The 22457-nt window shown below is 32.3% G+C and overlaps 2 protein-coding genes across 2 annotated transcripts; one reads left to right on the top strand and one right to left on the bottom strand.

Moving 5' to 3' along the window:
• Positions 1–3403: 3403 nt before the first annotated feature.
• LOC143544554 (NADH dehydrogenase [ubiquinone] 1 alpha subcomplex subunit 13-A-like) lies at positions 3404–6624 on the bottom strand. Its single transcript, XM_077036639.1, has 3 exons — positions 6367–6624; positions 4165–4236; positions 3404–3670 (listed from the first exon to the last, which is right to left on the bottom strand). Exons 1-3 carry the CDS (start codon positions 6579–6581, stop codon positions 3526–3528), a joined length of 432 nt encoding a protein of 143 aa, XP_076892754.1. The 5' UTR covers positions 6582–6624; the 3' UTR covers positions 3404–3525.
• Positions 6625–17722: 11098 nt separating this feature from the next.
• On the top strand, positions 17723–19361 carry LOC143543856 (uncharacterized). Its single transcript, XM_077036087.1, has 3 exons — positions 17723–17950; positions 18011–18148; positions 19065–19361. Exons 1-3 carry the CDS (start codon positions 17723–17725, stop codon positions 19359–19361), a joined length of 663 nt encoding a protein of 220 aa, XP_076892202.1.
• The last annotated feature ends 3096 nt before the right edge of the window (positions 19362–22457 follow it).

Consider the following 22457-nt stretch of genomic DNA (forward strand, 5'->3'; position numbering starts at 1 on the left):
CCTCGGTTAGACGAACCGATCTATCATGAGTGTGTATCGGAAGATGGTCCAAAATTTTATGAAGACGGAAGTGATTTCGAGGAAGATGAATGTTTAGTTGTGAAACATGTTCTTAACGGGTCACCCATCGAAACTGAGTTTAGCACCATCGTAAGCTATGGAGGTGACCATGGAGCTACTGATGATGGAGTTTCCAATGAAGGTGAGGATGGCATGCACTCCATATTAAACATAATTGTTGGTGATGATAAATTAGAACCCATAAATGTGCTTGTTAAAGATGGCAATAAATTGGTTTCTAATGTTCGTAATGTTGAAGGTATTGAAGGTGGTGGTTATTCAGTGGCTATCAGAGGTATAATCATTGTCGATGGAAATCACAATGGTTGTTTGGAAGTTCGTTTGTTTAAGGCGAATTCCGCGTTACACAAATTTATCAAGCAAAAAGATTTAGCAATTCATATAGAAAATGAAGTTAAAATTTCACTATAATAAAGGAATATTATTTTTTTCAAATATGGTTGGCCTTTTGGATATTCAAGAAGAAAAAAACGTGGAAAAGGGTTTTTTTTCTTTCTTAAAACTAGTTTTGATATGGTTAATAATCAAATTGGAGATGGTGGATTGAAAGAAGATGTACCACATGCTATTACCTACGTGGAACAACAAAGTGGTGATGGGCTTATTAGTTTGAATGGTCAAGATAATATTGGGTTTAGGTTAACACAATGCGGGAAGTGCTATTCATCAGGTTTAGCCATGCTAATATGGAAGCAGGTAGACCTCTTAACAAAATTCATCAATTCGATCCAGGTGGTAAAAGTCAAGAACCGAGCAAAATGACACATGAAGCTGGATTGTTTGGGTTGATTAAGGTTATAATAATATATAGAAGTCGGATTGATGTTCCATTTAATCCAGTGGCTTTGGTCGGAAGGAAAAACTCGAGGACAAGTTTTTTTCTCGAAGACAGGGAGTATGGTAGAATTATCTCATTATTTAAAATTTAGATTTTTAATATCTTTTATTATTTTTATATTTATCTTTTCATAAATAGGACTGATTGTAAACGTTTTCATTAGTTTTTGATATTGAATTTGAATTATAAGAACTTTGTTTTTGGAACCTTTGGCCGGTTTTATCGTCTTTGTTAATCATGAGTTTCTCGAGCCATTGATTGCTTCCAAAACTGCATCACTATGTGTTGTGGAGGTCTTTATCGCCCCTCCACTTCACTGTCACATAGAAAACGGGGCTTTAAAAACCTCATCTATAAAGCCTCGTTATGATTAAAGTCCCCTTAGACTATGTGTAGTGGAGAGCTACAAATGGGGGCGAATTGTGACACGTGGCGCCCAGCCAGCAAAGGGTGAGAATTTGTTTTTGGGGTGTAATGGTGTATGGGCTATAAGTTGGGCCTACAATATCTTTTTTTATTATTTTCTTTTTATAACTAAACTAAACAAATAAAAACCAATTTATTTAAATAATTAAATAAAAATGCATTAAAATTAAAAAAAATACTAAAAAATTAAAAAACATAACTAATAATGCATTAAAATTAAAAAAAAATACATAACTAAAAATATTAAAAAACATAACTAAATAACATACTAATATCCATAATATTCGCGCATTTTTTCAATTCGTTGTCGTTGCAATAATGCGGCCTCTTCGTGTAACCCGACCGCTTTGAGGGATTCGTATTTTTCACTCAATTCCCGCAATTCCAACATTTGGGCAATCTTTTCGTGTTGTTTGTTGGTTTCTTTCATGACATCGTTGAGTTACTCGACACACTTTTTTGTTTTTTGATGATTTCTCTCATGGTAGCGGCGACTTCCACGAGCGTCGGTTGGTTCGGATTGTTTGTAGGATTCATTTTGCTAAATTTTTTGAAGAATTTGGGTATAAATTGTGTATGAAATTGATATGAAATGGAGAAGGTGTATGTTTATATATATATATATATATATATATATAATATAACTATATATATATATAGTATTTTTTTACCGTTACTACGGTCAAATATTATAATAATAATATTATTTTACCACATCGGAGACAAAATAACCCCGCCCCGCCCCTTTTCACCCACATATCGCCGGGGGGGGGGGGGGGGGCGGTGTTCTCGCCCCTCTTCACCCAAATTCACGCCCCATTACACATAGCCTTACCGTCTCATTATGTGTGTGTGTGAGAGAGAGAGAGAGCATCATCTTACTGCTCATCGTCTGGACACCGGCCATGACAAACCGAACAAAATTAGTAATTGTATTTGTTTTAATTGTCTTCTCCACGTACCTACCAGTGCCATGGCGACCCAAAGCGTTTCCGACTGAATAAAATTGGTACCACTATCTGTACAATCTGTACCGATACCGATATTCGTGTTTATGGTTTTCGATCGTTTTATCTATTTTGGTTGTTGCACATAGTGTCAGTATTGTACCATAGTAACATAGTAACGAACTGAACCGATACTGACCGAATACACATCTCAATACATAGGAAATCCCACTAGTTTATCTTTAATAATCAAATCCTTTTTATAATACGGACCAATTTATTTTATTTTTGTGCTATTTAAATTAATAGAAAATATTAAAGAATATTTTATATTATATTTAAATTTTCTAAAACTCAGACATTTCAAAACTTAAAATTAATCATATTAAAAGCTACTTAAACTAGAACCCAACTGCTAAAACAAGCATTACATAAATTAGAAATTACAAACAATAAACAATAAATTCATTAGAAATTGAAGATATTAACTACTCATGCTCATGCTATATCTAGCCTTAGTCGTAACACACGTTTCTTCATGATTGCCATTGTTTACATGATCCATGTGGCTTGCATGGATGAAGAGTAATTTTTTTTTCTTCAGGCTCATAGAAAGCTTTCGTTTGATTATTGAAATTTTTGATCGCTTTTAATTTGTGTTTGAATGTTAGCTAATTCCTAAACTAACTTCACTTTGAATTTTTCAAGAGATGATGCCATGCTCAACTTCGCTTTAGCTTGTTCCTCATTGTATCAGCATTTGAACATCAACATCAACAGGGATTCCATAATTCTCAATTGATAAGGGTTATTATTCTTGTTAAGGAAGAAAAGAGTAGTCAACACGTCAGAAGTATATGTAGTGCAATACTGCATTCCCCCATACTTGATGTGTTTGATCTTTTTGGTCGTTGTGTACTACATATACAGGGCGCTTCAGTTAACAACATACAACATGTGTTCGTTTATAGTGGTGGTTTTTGTACATTTGTGATTTATTTGGTGATGACCTATCACACCATATACCACCTTTAACACTCGCGGTTACTTCCTTGCTTTGAGAGTAGCATCAAGATTTTATAAATATAACAAGGATAAAGTACAAACGCAAAAAATGTCTTAACAAGAAGATTGACACATTATCATACCACATATTGTTGTGGATTTATTTTACAAATAGTCTTTTCCCTTGTGACATGAACTTAACCACTCATGGGTCATCCATCAATAGTTTTACCAAACCTCGGGTCGCAACTCACCTGTTGCAGGAGGCATCCATCTTCCTGAATGATAAACACTTTCACCGACTTTCCACCCAGGCACATCTTTCATTATCCGAGCCTCTTCCTCCAAATATTTCTTCCATTCTTTCACAAATCTAAAACAAGTATTGAAGCTAATTATTTGCCAAATAATGAAAGGTTAATACCATAATAAAAGCAACATACTTTTTTATATTGAACAAAAAAGTCCCTAAACCTAGTTTTGTTATATTAAGGTTCTTTAACTTGCAAAATATAAACGAAAACATCACTAAACTTTTTTGTATATTAAAGTCCCTAAACTTATCCAAACTCCAAAATGCATGTACTTCTAAAAATTTAAATAATAACTTGTAAATTTAAAGCAGTCGAACTTAAAACACGTCAATTTATCAAATTTTGACCATTTTAAGAGTTAACAAGTAATTGTTTAAAAAAGCACAAATATGTACATTTTAAACAAGTTTTATAAATCTTAACATATAAAATAAAAAAGGTTACTTTTCGTGTACTTTATAATACAAGTTGAAAGGACTTCATTATCCTAAACATTAGGTTGAAAAAAGGTTATGGTACTAAAATATTAACCCAATAATATATCTGTGCTTACCTTTCATCCTCTTCAGCTTGAAGCATGGGCAAAATAGCCCTCCGCGCAACATACTTTTCCTCCTTTATTGCCCTAAACAATACAGGTCGTGTTATACAATGATTGTAGCTATTGTTCATGAAGACTAGTCAAATGTAGAAACCTGAATAGATAATCAGTAGTAAACTAGAAGGCAAAAGAACCGGGCCCAAAGTGAATCACAACTAAGACAGCTGGAACTGAAATTTGAAGAGTCAAATTTGGCCCGGTCCTTCAGTTGTGTTTAAGACCAGTTATTACATCCCAAAAAAACTGGTCCTAAAACAAAACATTCCTACAACTTAATAATAGTTTCAAATCAATATTGTTGTTCTATTGTTCATAAGTAAACTTTGTTCAGTCTTGTAACATTTCAGTACTTACTCAAACCTCGCATTTTTCATTTTGTAATATGTAATTAGTAATTGTTAGTTAGTCCATAAAAAAGCAAACTTTACATCTTTTGGTATCATATATTCAAGATACACTAAACCATCACGATACATTCTCGTTTCCTGGCTGCAGTTGCAAACAATAATAATATGGGCATGTTTCCATAGTATAGACCAAATTCTTATCCCTAAAGTTAAGATCATTTTGAGGACTGTTACAGGTTAACAGCTGATCAAAATTTTTAACCTAAACAAAATCAAACGTAACACCAAGTGCTTCTAATTTAACAGAATAATAACTAGACGAGAAACAAAAGGCTTGTGAGTATGGAACTGATTTTTTTTTCAAGTTTTTGCTATATACACTACAAGGTCTTGTTTTCTATGAAGTGGAAACCATTTATTTGCCAATATCGGAAACAGACCATTTCATGAAGAACCAAGTTATGTGTTTGTGATAACTATCCCTGTTATGAAGTCAACTGTAACTCTTTAGACTGCAATATCCAGATCAACACACATATGTTACAAGTTCAATGCCTATCAACAAAGCCAAGCATTAAGCAAAGTCCTAATATTATCATGGTATCTGCACCCGTTTTGTAACTACTACTTACCATCATAAGCCAATTAATCGCCAGACTTTTAAAAGCGAATTTCAAGCGCAAAAAAAACGCAAAGCGACATCACCTTGTCACTTTTTCCTACAGTCCCACACAAGGTGACCAAAGTACAAAAAGCGCAAGTGAGGCTCAATTTTTGGGCAAAAAAAGCGCACCTGAGGTACACGCTTTTTGTACGCAGTCATTTTTATGCTTCAGACTGTTTTACAGCATGCTTTTTAGGTTGTACATGTAGGTAATTTATATACAAAATCCTATATAAAGCTTATTTATAGCTAAATATTGGGTAGGGGATGCTAAAAAACTGTGAGATAATTTTTTAAATATATAAAAACCTTGCGCCTCACGTACGGAAATCAGTACGCTTTTGCACTTCGATTTTAGAGCCCGTCTCTTTTGTGCAATTCTCGCTTTTTAAAACTAAGATTAGACGATTGGGACTGTTTATCATTTCAGGTTTCCAAGAAATATGTCAATGATAACAGTAGACTCATCAAGTGAACTCTGTGATCACTGCATTGTTATATAGACTACCAAATGCAAACGCAGAAACATTATGTGCAGAGTAAAGTTCAAATTTACTCTACTTTAGATCAAATACATCAATCAGGACTGTCAAATCAAACCGATTCCAACTTCTACAATTCTAGCAGATGTCATACATTTCCGCTTTAAACAAAATTTCGGAAATCGAATAAACCTTAAGTTCAATCACAAATTGAATTGACTAATAACTTGTTATACAAAACCGAAGTTAAAAACATTTATGCAAAGTCATGGTACCTGCACCCCTTTTACTAGTTGGCAACAAAAGCCAAATAGACGATCGAGACTGTTTATCATTTCAGTCAGGTTTCCAAGAAAGATGTCAAAATAACAGTGTGCATAAACGAAAAGAATAAATAACAATTTCCAGACTAGCAAATTCAAATACACAAATTATCAACAAAATAAGATAATGAAGATCAATCATAGCCTCCAGCTAAGATCTAAAATTCTAAACCGATTGGATCTCAAAACATTTACGTTTCAAACTAACTAAGCTTCCAATTCAACAATGAAATAAAATAAGCCCTAACTTGAATCGAAAAATAAGTTAACTAATAATAATAATAATAACAATACAAACCCTAGGGTAGGTAGGGTTAGTAGAAAGAAAGGTTAGTTACCTACGGATCTTATTGCCCTTGCCGACCTGATACATGCCCCAAGAGAAGGCGCCAAAAGCCGCAAGAAATATGGCGACGGCGCTGGGGCCCTTGGAGGGGATCCGTCGTGCGTAACGAACCGGAGCGAAACCGCCGGGAGGAGGACCGTCTTGGAGGAGAGGCATGTCTTTCACGCTCGCCATCCCTGGCTTATTCCTTATCGCCGCCTCAGTCATCCTTCTTCTTCTTCTTCTTCTTCTTCACCGAAATAATAATACTTCAGTTGGAGATTTTGTTGCACATAGCTGAGGTTTTGACAAAACTGGTGCTTGTGTCTAACCTGCGCTTATGCTAGTCGCTAATCTGCGCATGCAATTCATTTTTTTATTTTCATTTTCTAACAAAGAATGAAAATTTGTAAAACAAATATATAAATAAATAAAAATTGATTTTTTGGGTTTTTACTTATGAGTTACGACTTAAGACCATTCATCACGGAATAAATCATTAGCAACTTCACACCTATCAAGAATAAGCACCGAGTGTGAAAAATACCGGTTGCACAAATTCAGAAAAGAACTGATATAACTAAGACGCGCGGGCATTATAAGAGGCATGGGTGAAGTTCTCTTTTTAGAGTGTGAAAATCGTTGGTGGTTGTTCGGACGGTTCATCTTTGACATTTTAATATGGCTCATTTTTAGATGTCTGTGCGGCTCACTTTTAGATATATGCGGTCAGCGGATTTTGCACTTTATGTCCTAAAGATTACATAATGTCAAGTTTTGATGTGCGTAATTGTTAAGGTTTATAAGTGAAAAATGAAGAGTCAATGTGTATTTTGAATTTTCGGTATAATGTTTATTTGGTTAAGTTAGTTTTCTAACACATGTCTATCCAATTTTTAACATCCTTTAATCTTACAGAATTTTGAATTTGATAAATAATAGAAAATTTGGGTTTTAATAATCTCAACTTAATGCAGTTATCCGATAATAATCTCAGTTTTGAAAATAACTGTCACTGATTCTAACTTTCACATCATTTTTTTTTTCATTGGACCCCAGTTCAAACTGTTTATTTAACTAGGTCCAATGAAAACAAACATTAATTTAGTATAATGGAACAATTATTATTGGTTTAAAAACAAAAAAGTAAAGATCGGGATAATATGTATAAGGGGGACCTAAACCAAATCAATTAGGACAGTTGCATACAACAAAATCAAGAATCTTCACATACATGTACTTACTATGTAAATTTGATGAACGTTTGAAAAAAAAATTATCACCTTTAGAAAAAATTAATGGGCCTGTAAAGGTTTTAAAAAAAGAAAAACACATGCTTTCAAAGCCAAAAGAGAAAACGTTACATATATTGGTCTCTTTTGTGGCACCGATCATGCATTTTAATCTTATCTATAATATATATAAACGAAAATATAAAAATCTTATGTGTCATGTGGTCACTTCTCCCTTTTTTAGAGTCACCAGATTTGCTTGATTTTTAAATGTAGACTTCTTATGCATTTAACCCGAATTCACGGGTATGAGTATTACCAAACCTATATATTCCTTAAATGGGTTATAACATCTTATTAAATTAAAAATTATTCTCACCAAATTATTGATGTGAAAAATCATATAAAAATAGGATATACAAAAAATTATTATATGATTTTTTTTAAAAAGATATTATTTATAATTAATAACTAAATTTATGGTAAAAAAAAATAAACGAGTCTTGGGTCTCACCAAACCTAGATAACTTTTAAACCAGGTTATAACATCTTAGTTATTTGTGAACCCTTTTATAAAAACTCTAAGTGTATTATAAATTTTCTTACAATAAATAAAATTAAACTCCAAAAAAATATATAAATATTAAAAAAAAAGTAATTTAAAACAACCCCGTAACGATAAAACATTAAATATCAACAGGAAAATAATTAGATTAGAATAACCATTTACTTAAATTATATAATAATAGCGATTTTGTATTATAGTGTTTAACTAAAGAAATATTTAAGAAAAAAATAAAATAACATAAGCTGTAAAATCAAACTAATGCATAACAAATTTCACCTCTTTGGTTCTTTACATTAGCTCCACTTCTCACATTTAACAACATTCAAATGTTTATTTTACACTCAATATGCAACAAATTAAATATCTAACTTACATTTCATAAATAATCACCATACCTTAAAATACCCCCAAAAACGTGGCGACTGCGAAAAGTAAGAACAAGACTCCGCCTATATACCCGACCTGACAGATTCCAAGTAATATCCTGAAATGAGTTTGACCGAGTCAACATAAAGAAGTACCAGTTTCTCAGATATGTAATTGGCAAGAAACGCGCCCCCGACTGCTGCTATAGACGTTGCTAGAAGGTGACCCGCGATGGCTCCACTTGCCATACCCCACGGAGACTGCCATAAGTAATATTTTACAATTTTATAGTTAATTAACATGGTAGTTATATAATAAAGTATTAACAATCTTAATCATTGAATATTACTAATACTATTTAAGAGGTTGTAGGCATTAAAACACACATTGGTCAAGCCTTAACCCATTAACTTTTAGGTAAATGTTTTTAAATGAGGCAAGCTGATCGTCACTTATAAGTTACTCGAGATTGGCTCGCTAAAAGCTCAAATCGTGGCAAATTTAAACAAGCTCGGGCCTCATATAAGCTCGTTTAATAAACGAATATGAGCTTCATACACTGAGGTTGGCTAGGCTTGCAAGCCTAAACAAGTCTACTATTTATATAAATAGTATAATTTTTATTTAACGTAATGAATATATATTACTTGATAAAACAAGTCAAATATATTATTTGATGATGTAGTGATATACCTGAGCTGCCCCGAGGGCATTGACCGGTCACCCCATTCCTACAAATGTAATTTATTTCATACCCACAAAAAAAGAACAAAAATATCAACAATTCTAAATCAATGTGATAAATCTATACTATATAATAAATGAAACTCTTTAAGTGACACATGTCATCATCAAAGTGATTCTTACAAAAATTTCCCTCATGTACCTCTCATATTAAATACATTTGACATTTCTCTTTCTTATCACTATTTTTTTTTTCATTTTTTTTACTTTTTAATCTTTCATTTTCTCTTTTTAATAATTCTTTCTTGATTTAAAAATTTTAATACCAACATAAATTTGTTATTTTGTTTTATATAAATATTTAACTTATTAAATATATATGATTATTTACTAAGTTACAAGTCTTTTTCTTTCAACCTTGGAAAGACAAATTCTCTATTGATGTATTCTTAGTGTTTGTGTAACTTAAACATGCGGGTTTCTTTAACCGGTTAAAGTATCAAATATGGTTCGGGTCAAAACAATTTATGGTTTTAATGAGTTTCGTTCCACGGGTTGGTTTAAGAAAGTAACTATTTATAACTTTTTTTAATTGACTATTTAATCAACATGTCATTTATGTTAAGTTCAATATCTTAAAAATCCACAAAAATATAAACACTGGACTACATGTTTTGGTTTTCAGGTGGATAAGACAACTTTTTATATTTAGAATACAAATTTTAGACATTAACACACTATTAATCATAGATAAATTGACTTTGTATATCCTTATATTATTGAAGACTTCAAATATATATATATATTTCTTATTGAGCGAGTTATACTTGCACCAAAAAATGAGGCCAACCTTAAAAATCAGCAAACGTTTGCTATCCATGTTTCTGGGAGATGAAAAATATTACCATTCTTCAGATGGTATCTATTAGCCATAAAATGATACGTTACAAGAAAATATTAGTTTCCTGATGTTTAAATTAACTCAAAATATAAGGTTGTCAAGTTATAGGTTGGTCCTAAAAGCTGATATTGCTTAAAATTAAACTAGCAAATTGGCATGTTCAATGAAACTAAACTATATGTGAAAGTACAGCATGATAACTGTGTTATAGAAGCCGTAATCATATCCGGAAGTAATATTGGAACTCCCACTTTTATTCTTAAAAAAAATCCTATATCTTTAGATAAAATGATTAATTTCAAAGAATGAAATTTTCACTTTAATTTTGTTTTGTAATGAAGATTAATAAAAGATAAGGTCAATAATTATAGATGATTATTTTGTTTTTGAGACAATTTATTTTAACTCATGCTCAGTTATGTGTTGCATTATCTAGAGTTAAAAACAGAAAAATGTGGAAATACTAAGTTTTGATATAGAAAGTAAAATTACAACTAAAACTAAAAATATTATGTATAAAGAAATATTTAGAGATTTATGAATTTTTAAACGACTTTTTATTTCTATATTGTGTTATCCGTAATTTATTCTATCATATAATATATCTTTATTTCTTTTGAACATATTTTTTTATTTCACGTTGTGTTATTATTTAACTAATTTACTTATGCTAACCCGTGCGGGTAGCTAACCTAGTGTTATATATATGATAACTTGATGGAACTATTTTTGGGTTTAGTTCCTACCAAATTCGTGTTGACTCGTCGTTGCGAGAACCACGTTTAACGACCGAATAAACTTTGTTTAAACGAGCCAAGCAACGAGCAAAGATCCGTTTAGTTTGATTCGAATTAAATATTTTTAATTTATTTTATATATAATTATATATGCTTGTTTATTTAGTTATCTTGAATATTGAATCTTAAACTATAATTACCTTTTAGTTATTGAATATTTCAAATACTTTAAAAATTAAAAGGTAAAAAATAACTATATTTAGTATACAAAAAGACTTTGTTATTTTGTGTTTAGTCTCACTTAAGACAAAAAATGTTAAAAAAAGTAAAAACAATTAAATACATGCATGTACAAACATGAACCGCAACTTGATTTAAATTTAAAGTAAAAAACCAAAAGCGGTACACTTAATTCAAATTTAAAGTAAAAAACGACAAGCCTTACTGCTTTAGCGGTACAAACTTTAATATATGACAACTCAGTTAAATGCATGCTTTAGCGGTGAAAACGACAAGTCTTACTGCTCTAGCGGTACACCAAATGGGATGGGGCTAAGATTTAATGTTTGACAACTGGATTTTACATTAAGTAGTTAAAAAGCAACTTTTTGATGTAAAAATGATTAAATAGCTATTTTTATAACACTATTTAAATCACTGACGTGTTATTGAATCCTCTAATGATCTATTCAACTCTCAAGAGTCATTGAGAAAACTATTATGTGTGAGAAAACGTCCAACCCAACCTGAAACCCATAATTTTTTATTTTTTATTTATCACAGAAGTAACTTGAATCCCAAGACCAATATTTAGTTTTTTTCCATAGAGTAAATTATAAATTTGGTCTTATGTTTTCAACTAAATTATGGAACGTGTTCTTAATATTGAAATAATTACACTTAAAAAGATAGTTACAAAGCTAAAATAAATTAATAAATATATCTATCATAAAGTACTTAAAAAAATAATAATCAAGTCTTATGGTCTGATTTTTTATATGAAACGCAAACCAAACTGTTCACTGCGACTTAATTAATTGAAGTCGGTCATAATATCAAACCGATGACCGTTTTGTTACCGAAGCAAGTTCAAATTGACATTAACGAGTCCAAAAATATAACATATGCATGTTTCTTTATATCATTGGTTTCTACTTGGCTTTAGGGCTTAAATATCCTTTCAACAACTAAAAAAACAAAATATATCCATATGTAAGTCAATTAAAGATGATATATCACATAGCAAATAAGACACATTCTTTTTTTTTTAGGTAAAAGGTGAAATAATGTTTTCCAACATTAAAAGTTCAACCGTACAAGGGAATACAATATGAATTTTTTTTTCATTTCTTTAGGCCGCTTATGTCTATATAAATTCATTGTTTTACACCACATATCACTTAGAACTCATTTGTCATATAGTTTGGCACCACCATACTTCTCTTTTCTTGTTGCTGTCTAAGTCATCGCCTTTAACAAACTGGTGCTACAATATTCTTTAATTTTGAAATGCATATTTGTATTATTAAAAAGTCATATTTTGTTATAAGCAATGTTTGATATACAAACAACAATGGTTATAAATCTGATACATAGTTACTTTGCAAGTTTATTTTATAGACGGATTCACCATCAAGCATGAGGTTTATAAGGATACGCCTAGCAAGCCTTCAGTGGTGTCTTATTGAGCATCACCATTTACAACTAGCTATTAACACGACATGTTATAGAGTTTCAGAAAAGTAAGCTAAGCTCTCATATCCACTTATCTAGCTTGTTGTAAAATTAGAAATATGAATCTAACTAACTAGAATATGAACTCTTGTACTGATTAGGTATCATCAACCACCATTAACAACCCAAATAAGCCACACATCTTAACACCTACAACTATGAGTAATAAGTAGGGCTGTAAACGGACCGATCGAACACGATCAAGGCCTTGTTCATGTTCGTTCGTTAAGAAAATATTGTGTTCACGAACGGTTCACGAACACTTACCGAACGAGATTTTATGTTCGTGTTCGTTCATTAAGGAAATTAATGTGTTCGCGAACGGTTCATGAACACAAACAAACACAAATAAAATTGGTAGAGGCTAATAAGATCGATGTACTCATCAATGTGAATATTAAAAGCCCGTAAACGAATCGAATGAACACGAACAAGGGCATATACATGTTCGTTCATTTAACTTTATAATTAATCGAACAAATATTTCTGTTCATGTGGGTTTATTTAAAAATGGACATCTGTGTTCGTTTGTTTAAAATCTAAACAAACATAACTAAATAAAGATAAATGAACAAAAATAAACATATATGAACCAATGTGAATGAACACAAACAAAACATAAATAAACTTAAATGAAAACACATAAACGACACAAATTAACATATATAAAACATTTAAGTAGATGATATATCCAGATAATATTTAATTATTTTCTACTAATACATAAACGAACATAAACGAACGTTCATGAACATAAATGAACGAACGGAACACGTGTTCATGTTCGTTCATTTAATTAAACGAACACAAATTTTGTGTTCATGTTCGTTCGTTTATTAAATAAACAAACATAAACGAACTTCCCGCCGAACAGTTCACGAACAATTCACCGAACGTTCGGTTCGTTTACAGGCCTAGTAATAAGCAACTAACCCCTTACGCTTTCTTTTAGAGATGAGCCCGGTACCGACCAAGACCGGTCCCGAAGTTCCTAAAAACTTGGTACCACTATCAAAAATGTTCGGTTCGGTACCTAATCAGTACAATGTGTGTTGTTTAGGATTTGTTAGTGACTAAAAATCCAATTGTGTGATGTTAGTTATTTTGTTGTATATATATGATATAATTTGGATTTTTTTGATTGTTGAATGTTGCTTAATATCCATATAAGATTGTGCTAAGATGGTTTTTTTTATTTTGGTTTAGTCTTATGTTGTACAAGGTTTGACGGGATATATCCATGAGCCATTGCTGCAACAGCCGCCTTCCTGTTTAGACATATAAAGTAACTTTCCCAATAATATTCAAAGCTTAAATTAAAACCTTTACGTCCTGTTTAGACATATGTATCATTACCACATTGATATTGGTTGCTATGTAAATGATGTCACGCCGGCATACATCTAAAAAGTATGTTAAATTGTTAAGTGCTCATAAAGATTCAAGGTTGTGTTTGTACATACCAAAACATTACAAAAATCCACTAGCATTATTGAGTAAAGATCGGCAACAATATTTTCAGCAGCCTTGTCACGAGTCCAAGACAATCATCAATTTGTTTCTTGTTCCAATTCATCTGTGTGTTCAGGAAAGCCTTAAGCTATGTATTATTAATAATCAAAATAAATTTGAAACTCACAAGTTTTAGTGGATTCACATATCATCATACTGAAAGGTAATTCTAAATTTGACTACTCAAAATTAAAATCACATAAAATAAATCATACTCTGTAATAGCCTCTAAACAAATAATATTTATATAGCTTTTTTATATTCTTGAACTCAAAACTAAGCAACATTGCCACGAATACCAAACCATTTGAACTTAATGTTGTCCTCATGTAGGAGAGAATCTAATATCAAGAATGCTATATATTTAGCGAACAATAAAATTCATGCATGCATACATACATACATACATACATACTGATATTATAATCCTTACAATTCATCTTTCCAAAAAATAGCAAGCCTGGGCTTCCCGGTACGCTCCTGGTAAACTCATCTTTGTGTAGCATTTTACTCAAATCATCCAAAGAATCAACCTTCTGCAATGTTCTACCAATAGTAAGCAACGGTTATAGAAAAAAAATTGACAAGCCCTTGGTAGAATAAACTCTTACATGGGCACCACATATGGTATGGAGCTAAAAGATCAAAAACCCTATAAAACCAGACATAAACATCACAAACTTATTACATAGTAGGAAAGAATATTAAAATAAAACATTTAAAGTGATGACAGATTGACACCATTGAGCCTTTTCAGGGTTGGGCGAAACGACTTAAGGCCATGTTCTTGAGTTTTTTTAAAGGAGAGAAAGGAAAGGAAACTAAGGATAGTTAAAAAATGGGTGTTCCTGAGTTTTTTTTTAGGATGGAAAGGAAAGGAATAGGAGGAGTTAGGAAGGATTAAATTAATCTCCCAAAAATGGGATGATTACTAAGGATAACTATTTTTTAACATAGTTATCCTTTCCTTTCCTCTAATTTCCTTCCAACTCAAGAACACACTTAATTAAAAAAAATTCCTTCCATTCCCTTCTCTTTCTCATCCTTCCCTCTCCTTTCTTTTTCTTTCATTGGTTAAAAAACTCAAGAACAAGGCGTTAATGAAGCCGCTTCTATACATGCCATCTTGTATACAGTTCACCTCTATGTCTCTAACCGTAAATGTTGCACCATCAAACAACTTGCCATAAAGTTAAATCAATTAATAAAATGAAAAGGAAGCACAATTAGGTTTGATGACACATCACCTAGTTTTATGTAACAACAACGATAGAAACATGAGAGCCTGCAATTTCAATACAATTATACTGTGTAAGTTTTAATCTTAGAAGAAAACACAAAATATAAGTTTCAATAATCACCTGTAGCGGTAGTACACGACAAGATACATGAAAGCATGGAATTCCACAAAGCCTTCTAGACTCTAAGCACATTAGCCATAGCAACAAAAAATGAAATCAGGAAGGCACAAGCCCCAAATTTTCCACCCATACACGTCAATACAAACGTTGTCTCACATACCATATAAATACTCATATCTAAAGCAAAAAACTCTTGTTTAAAACCCTACAAAGGAAAAAAGAAAAAAGAAAGTCGTGCAATAAATATAGCATCAGTAGGCTCAAAAGAAGATGACAATTCAATGGTATAGAGATGTTGTCTGGGCACCTGAGCCTAAAACAAATTCCAAAATACACATTAGCATTCAAAACAAAAAAACAAGATAATATATATGATGTAAGTATACCATGTGATAAAGCATTGAATTCAGTGTCTTGCATTCGAGCGGAATCTATCAATCAGGGGGCTTAAAATCGAATTCAATTGAAATGGATTGGGGGATATGGAACACCGAATTCAATCTATGTACTTATACCGGCGAAGATGAATAACTAATGAGATATGTCTTCAATGATAGGTAAATCAGTCGTCTGATTTCTTTAATGATGTGTTTGTGAGATTGTAACTGATGAGAATTGAATAGGTAGCATGGAAGTTGAATGAAGCAACGAAGTCGCCCAAGTCAAGTAAAAAGGTTCTCTGAAAATGATTCATTAACATGAATTGATTGAACGAATTATGTAAAGATAAACCTTTTGTATACCAAGGGATGGAAGAGTAATTTCACAAATAGATAAGCTTCGTTAAGTTGTATCAAAAGCTTTAACAATGAATTGAGGTGTTGACAAATTACTTTTTGTACCCAATTATGAATTGTCCTTTTCGCCCTTAACATGTGATTATGAAATGACTCTTTCGTCCAACACTTATGCTTGATAATTAATCTAACTATCTATATAATTGCTTACCATAAAATCCTACGTGTCGCTCTCAGGTTGTTTCCCCCATTCTCTAGAGCCACTAGATTTCTTGATTCCTAAATGGAGGCTTCTCATGCATTTGACCGAATTCGCGGGTATGGGTCTCACCAAACCCATATAGTCTTTAAATGGGTTATAACATTTCATTTATTTATAAAACTCTCTCATAATAAAAAAATAATTTTTGCGGGTCATGGGTCTCACCAAACCTGTATAACTCCTAAACGGGTTATAACATCTCATTTATTTGTGAAATAACCCCTTAATCATCAAAGAATAATTTCCACGGGTTATGAGTCTTACCAACCCTATAGCCCTCAAATGGGTTATAAGATCTCATTTATTGGTAAACATTTTTATCATTAAACCCTAATTTAATTTATCTCTTTTACATATTCTCTGTTACTGATATATCATATCCATCGCCGGTTATCTTCTTATCTTCTGATACTACCCACCATTGTCAAGTACATCAACGTCTCTTTTTTTATTGGACAAATATTTGTGTTCATGTTAGTTCATTTAAAAAAATCAACATGCTCGTGTCCGTTTATTTTTGTTCGTTAAAGATCTAAAAAACCTAAACATCTCAATTGAAAAAACTCAAACGCTAAAAAAAATAATAACAAACTAATATATATATATGTATTAAATTAAAACAAAACTATGTTAAAAAATAAAATATATCATCATAAAATAGCAAAACGATTAAAACAAAAACTCGAATAAACCCCGTAACACGGGAGGATCAAACTAGTGTAATATAGATATAGACAATATATTCAATTTACATTATCATTCAAATTCAAACATAATATCTATAATAAGTTATTTTTCAATTTTAATACATAGAGGGGTCATATTGTAAACTATGTAGATTTCAAAGGATTAATCCCAAATAAGAAACATTATAATATTCTATACATCCGCCAGATTTCTCATCACCGCAACCCTCGCCGGATTTTCTCGCCACCACCGCAAACAATGGAATATAAATGGTTGGGTTCCACCGGATTGAGGGTTTCGGTTGTATCATATGGTACGGAATTAACATTTGGTTGGAGATTCGTCCAAAGTAAGGATAAAGCTAAAGAGTTACTCAGGGCATGCCGCCGAGGCGGGATCAATTTCCTGCACACTGGTTCCAATCAATGTCACGAAGAAGCCGAAACGCTTCTGATTTTATAATTACAACCAGGATATCCGTCGATCTCAACCTGCTGCAACCTGATCAGCCATTTACATCTTAAAAAGTTTATCATTCAGACTGCAGAAGAGTCGGTAAAACGGCTTGGTTTGGAATATGTAGATATAATGATATGTGATTTTCCCGAATACATAAATGATGAACTGGTGGTAATGTCGGTCGAAGAAATTGTGTGGGCGATGAACAGTGTTATCAACAAGGGACACGCGTTACACTGGGGGGTGTTCGAGTGGGATATATTCAAAATCATGGATGCATGTGTAGTAGCCGACAAACTCAATCTCATAAAACCTATTTTAGCAACGGTTCCTTACAGTATCTCTAGTAGATCATGGGTATAATTGTTAACAACTTTTTTTTTCTCATATATATTAATATAATTTTCACTACTGTAGATCGAGTCCTCCTACCCGCAAAAGTGTGAAGAGCTCGGGCTATCTGTCATCACACATAGCCCGCTCAACGGAGGCATGTGGAGTGCAAAATACATGACCTACCCGTCCGCCAACAGCCGCTATTTCCTGCGGAATCCGGTAATCCAAATTAACTAATAATGGTTATGGTCGCAATATCATAGTAGTCAATAAAGTTAAATAAGCACAAAAAAACCACTAAAAAAAGTAAAACTAAAACTAAAACAAAAGAATATAAAATACCCTTTTAGTAAAACTAGAAAAAAGAATACATGTTGTGATAAACGAGCTTGGCTCGTTTTGACTTACGAGGGCTCAGGCTCAAGCGTTTCGAGCTCGACTCGTGAGTTGATTTTCAAGCTTGGGCTCGGTTCGTTTACTATTTAAGATTTAATTCACATTCTTTTATTACTTTTATTTATTTTGAGAAAAAGCTTAAACGAACCTATTCTCGGCCCCAGCTTGTTTAGTACCTTAAACGGGCCAAAGCTCGGCTTGATTCTAACCTGATTATGAATTACAGTTTCAAAACATACACTCAATACCACAAACTGTGCATCTATTCTGTACAAAAAACCAAATAACATAAATATGATCAAGCATGTGTGATATTTCTTCCTTTTTGGTCTTTTTTATTTCCGAAGGTATAATTACCAATATACCCCTGTGCTTCTCGCTAGTATTGCAACAGAATTATAAACAAATCCCTAAACCTAATGTAATGTACCATAAAAAACAGTCCGAAGATTCTTGTTTTAATCATATTCATAAATTTATACTCTTAAGAATATAAAAGTATGCCTTTTTGGTTATTTTTATATATCAATTATCCAAATAATTAGGATTTTAAAATACTTTGATAACTTATTATCTGTTAATACAACTAAAGCAACATAAGCACATTCAAACACTATTATTATTGTTAACAAATATATATTCAAGTTAATTATGAAAGAACATGGTTTCAGTTTTTATTTAGTTAAAATTATATTAATTATTGGTTTGTTTAGCTAACTTATGTTAAACTGTTATGCAGACTCCCCGTGGTAGTCCCTTAACAGCAAACACACGGTATGCCATGAAAAAGCTGATAAGTATTGCTAGCAGGCACATGATGACGGTGGCAGAACTTGCCATCGGTTATTGCTTAAGCGATGCAAAAGTAACCTCCATTGTAATGGGTGCGTCTCGTGCTGATCAGATTGTAGCTAATCTTAAGGCGGTGGCTTCGTATAACCAGATAAATCATGTGGTGAAATTAGAAATAGATGATATAATGGCTGCGGTTGAACTTCCCTTGTTTGTGAACGGATTAGCGTCATTGTCACTCTGAAGAACTTTAATATAAAGGATGACTGTACCAAGAATTATGGGAGTTCTTTTCCCCATAAACAATAGTGTTTTCTATCTTAGTAGAGACAATGATGTTTCATTTGCTTCTAATTTTTGTATGGTTTTTGTGACTTATTTGTTGCTTTTATGAAAAAAGGTTTTACAGTTTGTGTGGTGCTTTTGTATTCTGGTAATAAAAAATAAGATGTGATGCCTCCATCAAAAAGATTAAGATCATTATTGCATGATGAAGTTTTGAGCAAGTTTGTGGAAAATTTGGTGTAATCTTATAAGGCCATGTTTGTATTATTATTATGTGAAATGATTTTCTCTTACAGTAAAGATTTTAAAATCAAGGAAAAACAAATAAGTGGACCTTTTACTAATTAAAATCACATGAACTGTGTAAAACATTTTGGTTCATAGCTGCTGTAACTGTCTGTTAGTCCGTATGGCTAGCACGTTTACATTACTATTTCTAGGTACGATATGTGCATTTCCATCTCTACGATTCGCAATAAAAAGGCAAAATTACGAGATAAAGAAGCTGGATACGATCCATTCGCCTTCTCCAAAGAACAGGATCTCAAACCAAAACCTACATTCAAGCGTTCTTTGGTTATTATTTTTTTAAGCATCTACATTACAATTAGGTCTCTTGTAATTTTATAAACTTGACTCTGAAACCCTAAATACATCTGATTTTATATTCGATAAGTTCGTGTACAACATGTGGGTTATGATGCAAGCTGTTCATATAGCCTATCGATGTAAATCTTTTAATTACGAGTTTTGTAAACCGTAACATACTGACTTGGTGAAATTCTAACATTGATTATGAGTTGTGATGCGCGCTGATAACTGTTAAATTGTTGTTTAATTTAGTTACGCTTCTATTTCAGCTTCGTCGTGTAGAAGAAAGCGTGACCAAGTAGAGGCCTATACACTTAATGTTATTCACAAGTAATCTTTATTTTGGTAGCTAATAGTTTTGATTATACATATAATTACATTCATCTACAAAACTTGGACAGGTGGCTTTTATAGGAGTATATTTGTAGGCCAAATTGCTGAGCAGGTAATAAGTTTTGTTTCGAGAGCATGTCATATCATTTTTTTGCCTAACAAGTCATTCAGATTTTTTTATTTATTTTATCTCAAACGGGTCAGCTCGGATTGTGCTTTATCTCAAACGAATCAGGTCGGATTGTGTGTGTGTTTTTTTAATCTCAAACGGTTCAGTTCCAACTGTGTTTTAAGGCTGATACTAAATTATGTGTTGCTTCTTAATTATTTTGAGGATGATGATGCGTTCCCTATAGTTTTGTGAAAATATTGAATGGACCATTCATGTGCTTAATTAGCAAGGGGCTGCTGTAGAATTTGATAATCATAGGTTACATTGTCTGCTTTTTATTTTGTATATTCATTCTGTGTACGCTCTTATTAATTTTTGTGATTGTAGTCTTCCTTTAAAGGTCCTTGAAGACGTCAGCTGGCATCTGCATCTACAGACAACACTTTACGCTCATGGGACGTGAAACATGTGAGCTACTTCCCACTTGGCTTATTCAACTTTATTTTTTTATGACACTTCACGTACAATTTATTTCAGGTTTGAACATTTAGAGGTCACACAAACGAGAAGAACTTTGTTGGTCTCTCCGTAAACAATGATTTCCTCGCGTGTGGTAGTGAAACAAACGAAGTATACAGTCATCATAAGCTAAGAAAGACACCAATTATGTTTATGCATAAAATAATAATAATGTGAAAAAATGGTGATGAATGTTTTTATGAAATTTCAGGCAATTTAAAAGCCACTGACATGGCATAGATTCGGTACACCTAATCTAGACGATCCAGGATCTTACTTCATTAGTGCTGTATGTTGGAAGAGTGACAGTCCTACATTGTTGGCTGCTACAGTCTAGGAACGATCAAAGTTGTTGGTTCTTGCAGCTTAGATCCTGACCCTTGATCTGAGTCTGACTCATCATCAACCTGAGTCTGTGGCTGGCTGGATAATTGTTATTCGTTATTTCTTTTCATTTGTTCATGCATCATGGTGTTTTGTCAGCTTTACTTATTGTTTTGATTGTAATTTACCAAATATATATGTTTAACTGAAACCAGTAAAATAAAGGGAAAATTCCCAAAATAAGTGTTTTTTCGTTTATTTAGTAAAACAATGTGTAATAGTGTTTTTTCGTTCATTTTAATTAGTAAAAACTAATTTCAAAAAAATTTATAAAATAAATTGGAATACCGGTTTTACGAGTAGATTGTTACGTCAATCTAGCCAAGACGAGTTAGTTACTAATTAACTACTCGTATCGGGAATGTAAACAAGGTAAACTAGTCATGACGAGTTAACTACATATAAACTACTCGTATTGGTAATGTAAATCAGGTAAACTTATCTGGACGAGTTAATTACTGATAAAATACTCATATCGAGAATGTAAACTAGTCACGACGAGTTAACTACATATAAACTACTCGTATGCGTAATGTAAACCAGGTAAACTTATCGAGACGAGTTAATTACTAATAAAATACTCACTAGTCGTTGACCAAGATCTACTCGTAACGACTAGTTGACCTATTAAACTAACCGTTTCGGTTAGTATTTTGTAAAACTAACCGGTTCGATGTGTTTGGTTAACAAACGCATCGTCGTGGTTAGTTTGATAAACTACTCGTGTCTCGTAAAGTTTTAAAATCTACTAGTCACGACTAAAGGGTTTCTTATTTACTCGTAGACGTTGATTACGAGGCTTGAAACTTATTTAATCGTTATGTGTAGATGATTAGTGAAACTTGTCGTTACGGTTAGTTTATGGACACGTGGCAAGTTTTAATTGGTTATATAAACTACTCGTGTGTAATCATAAACTATTCGCCACTGCCAGTTTATAATACATATTTTAGCAATTTGTTAAAAATGACACCTAAAACCTGAAAAACGTATTCATAAAACACTTATTTTGAGGATTTTCCCGACTTTTAACATTCGCATTAAAATCTCTGGTTGTTGTTCAGCCGATTCATCTTTGACGTTTTATTGTGGCTCATTTTTAGATGCCTATGTGGC

This window comes from Bidens hawaiensis, unplaced genomic scaffold, assembly GCF_021521415.1.
Source record: "Bidens hawaiensis isolate Kalapana, Puna unplaced genomic scaffold, B.hawaiensis_p1.1 tig00000888_1, whole genome shotgun sequence".
NCBI lineage: Eukaryota > Viridiplantae > Streptophyta > Magnoliopsida > Asterales > Asteraceae > Bidens > Bidens hawaiensis.